We start from the raw sequence: 2,549 nt of genomic DNA on the forward strand, positions 1-2,549 counted from the left end.
TTAAAGTCATGTTTACTGTCACAAAATATTCATGAGTGTGCTTTTTCAAAGACGATATGAGCCTCTGGAATTTGCTGTCCAGCGCTCAGAAACATTGTTTGACATGAAAAAAGAAAGAAAAGAAAGTCAGTGCGATTCTTTGCTTTTCTTCCCAGTATGGACGCGCAGACTATTACTGCTTGTAAGTAAATAAGAATTCTTAACTAGTGCTTGATTCTGGGTAGCCTTGGTCATAATCCGGGAAACTTACACTATATTGAAACTGGTGATAAGCAAAGCAGCACACTATGCCGGCTTGAACCAACTTTTGACCCAAGCTTCGAAGACCGGCTGACGACAGCTCTGCAGAATGTCGAGACACAACAGCTACCAAAGGAATCGTTAAAAGCATGGCTACATTTTCTCAGAATCACTGGAGTATTTGCAAATCATAACCATCCGTTCGTTCATATTTTAAACGGTACTTGTCCGTCACCATTTTCTCTGGAGATAGACGGACAATATATCACTGCTAAATCATACCAATTGCTCTACATCGCAGCTACTATTAATAACTTGCGCACTGTGTACTTTTCCACGAGAAAGCGCCCACATGTCATACAGCCACAGCATCCCAATGATGAGATCAGATCCATTGGTATTTTGAAGCATATAGGTACTTACATGTACAAATCGCCTCTTCTTCGTGCCAAGGACTGACCATGTGTATGATCTTATACAGATTCCTTCTCGGGAAAAAAGAATTGGTTCATCCTTGAGCCGTCCAAACACTTCACGGCGGAACTTCAAAGCGCTTCAAAATGCAGGAACTTGCATGAAAGACAAACGAAAAATCCCAGCACCTGCAGAAGCTCGTAGCGCCGCTGGTGAACGTTCCAAAAAGCAAGCCGTGACGGTGATTATTGATCAGGCTAATCTTGAAGCAGCGTTCAACACGCAGCTGCGAAAGTTTCTGGAAGATGCGTACCAGAAGCGGGTTCTCAAAAACAAGGTCCCTTTGCAAGATTTTCTATCGCGAGAACGCAGCCGAAAAAAGGCACCTGCGGTTCACAAAGAAGTTCACAAGCAATTATGCAGCTCCTTGTCGGACGAGCAGAAACCAAATCCAAGTTACATTGGCACATACGTCAAGAGATATAAAACTTATAATCTGCTAAATGTTTATCAAAGACTGTTGGATGATCTGGAGGAAGGCAAGGCAAAGGTATCAGAGCCAATAGAACCGAATAATCAGAAAGAGGAAGAGCAACATCACTTGATGGCGACGATGGAGATCTTCCGGAAGATAACAAAGCGATTCGGACAGTCACTGCAAGCCTGCAGAATATAGTGTATCCCGATTTTGAGCCATCTGTGCTCCAAGAAGCCTTCAGAAAGGAGCAAGAGATAGTGTCAAAACACATTAAATCTCTGTCGAGGTTTATTGAAGCATTTACAACAAAAGTCACGACTGGGGAAATATCTAAGATATCCGGATATCCGGATTCGACGACGAAAGCTGTTGACATCGACTTTAGAGACTTTGCAACCAATTTCGAATTCGACAAGGAAGCAGAGACAAAGCTGCGAGTAGAGCCAGTGCAAGAATATCTCCAGAAATTGCACCAGAGCAAAGTCTACACTGTTGAACATCTATCAAACATTATGTCTGGATGCATTGGTCGCTCCATCAACGAAAAGAAGGAATCAGAGACATTCAAGCAAATAAGGCAACTGTTGCTGCAAGCCGTAAATGGTGACAAACAAGATGCTTCAATCAGGCACAGTCCTACTATTGCAGACGCTGTCCGACAATATAAAACCAATATGGATAACCTTTGGTCGCGCAAACTATTTGACAGAGATCTCAGAGTCTTAGTTATTGCACTTCTGCTGATTACCTTGGCACCACGAAGATTGGAAAAATTTTTACGCAAGCGCCAGCAAAAAGTGGAGGAGAAGAAGGAAGAAGGACAAGCAATACACAAAAGCGGTGGCAAGGGAAAAGGTCAAGAGCTTGATGAAGCAGTTGGACTCCGCATTGCTTCAGGGCAGCATGATTGGGTTAATCAATCACTGGTCGAAAAACTGAAATCTGCTATATCCCAACCGCGAGAGCAAACCAGATCAAATGTCCGAACGGAGGATGCATATGAGAGTAATATTTTCGATTTATCTGAAGAAGAAGAAGAAGACAATATTGAAGAGCAAGAGGATACACCAATCGCTGTAAGTATATAGAAGGGAGGAAGACAAAACCAAAACTGATATGACGGTTTCTTAGCAGAGCAACCAGACACCGAAGGAACCATCAGCATCTTTGCTACGTGCATTTCTCAACGTCATTCGATTCCTTCTACAGCAGAGAGGACCAAATACAGATATACAGCCGGAAGATGTAAAGAGAGCGCTGTATCGAGGAACTGAAGCCACGGAAGACCAACTAAAAGAGGTGGCACGCATTATCAATTTCCTATGACCATTCGTGCCCAGACGTGATGACAAGAACGAATTACCGCAAATAAATGTATTCAATGGCGCCGCGGTGGCCACACTTGCAAACAAAGTCG

At 43.2% G+C, this 2,549-nt stretch overlaps 2 protein-coding genes across 2 annotated transcripts in view; one reads left to right on the top strand and one right to left on the bottom strand.

The window, feature by feature from the left end:
- Positions 1 to 199: 199 nt before the first annotated feature.
- On the bottom strand, positions 200 to 478 carry VTP01DRAFT_8353 (uncharacterized protein; the record flags this gene model as incomplete). The annotated part of the gene is made up of 2 exons (XM_069387465.1): positions 200 to 366; positions 436 to 478. 2 exons carry the CDS (start codon positions 476 to 478, stop codon positions 200 to 202), a joined length of 210 nt encoding a protein of 69 aa, XP_069241231.1.
- A 138-nt stretch (positions 479 to 616) lies between these two features.
- Positions 617 to 2,549, top strand: part of VTP01DRAFT_8354 (uncharacterized protein) — a gene marked incomplete at both ends in the record, with an annotated part of 3,229 nt that continues 1,296 nt past the window's right edge. The window contains 4 exons of the mRNA XM_069387466.1: positions 617 to 637; positions 722 to 1,204; positions 1,324 to 2,208; positions 2,267 to 2,431. Coding sequence (XP_069241232.1) covers positions 617 to 637; positions 722 to 1,204; positions 1,324 to 2,208; positions 2,267 to 2,431 — 1,554 coding nt within the window. The remainder of the gene's footprint in view (positions 638 to 721; positions 1,205 to 1,323; positions 2,209 to 2,266; positions 2,432 to 2,549) is intronic.

This window comes from Rhizomucor pusillus (genome assembly GCF_041956525.1).
Source record: "Rhizomucor pusillus strain CBS 183.67 unplaced genomic scaffold VTP01scaffold_5, whole genome shotgun sequence".
Lineage (NCBI taxonomy): Eukaryota > Fungi > Mucoromycota > Mucoromycetes > Mucorales > Lichtheimiaceae > Rhizomucor > Rhizomucor pusillus.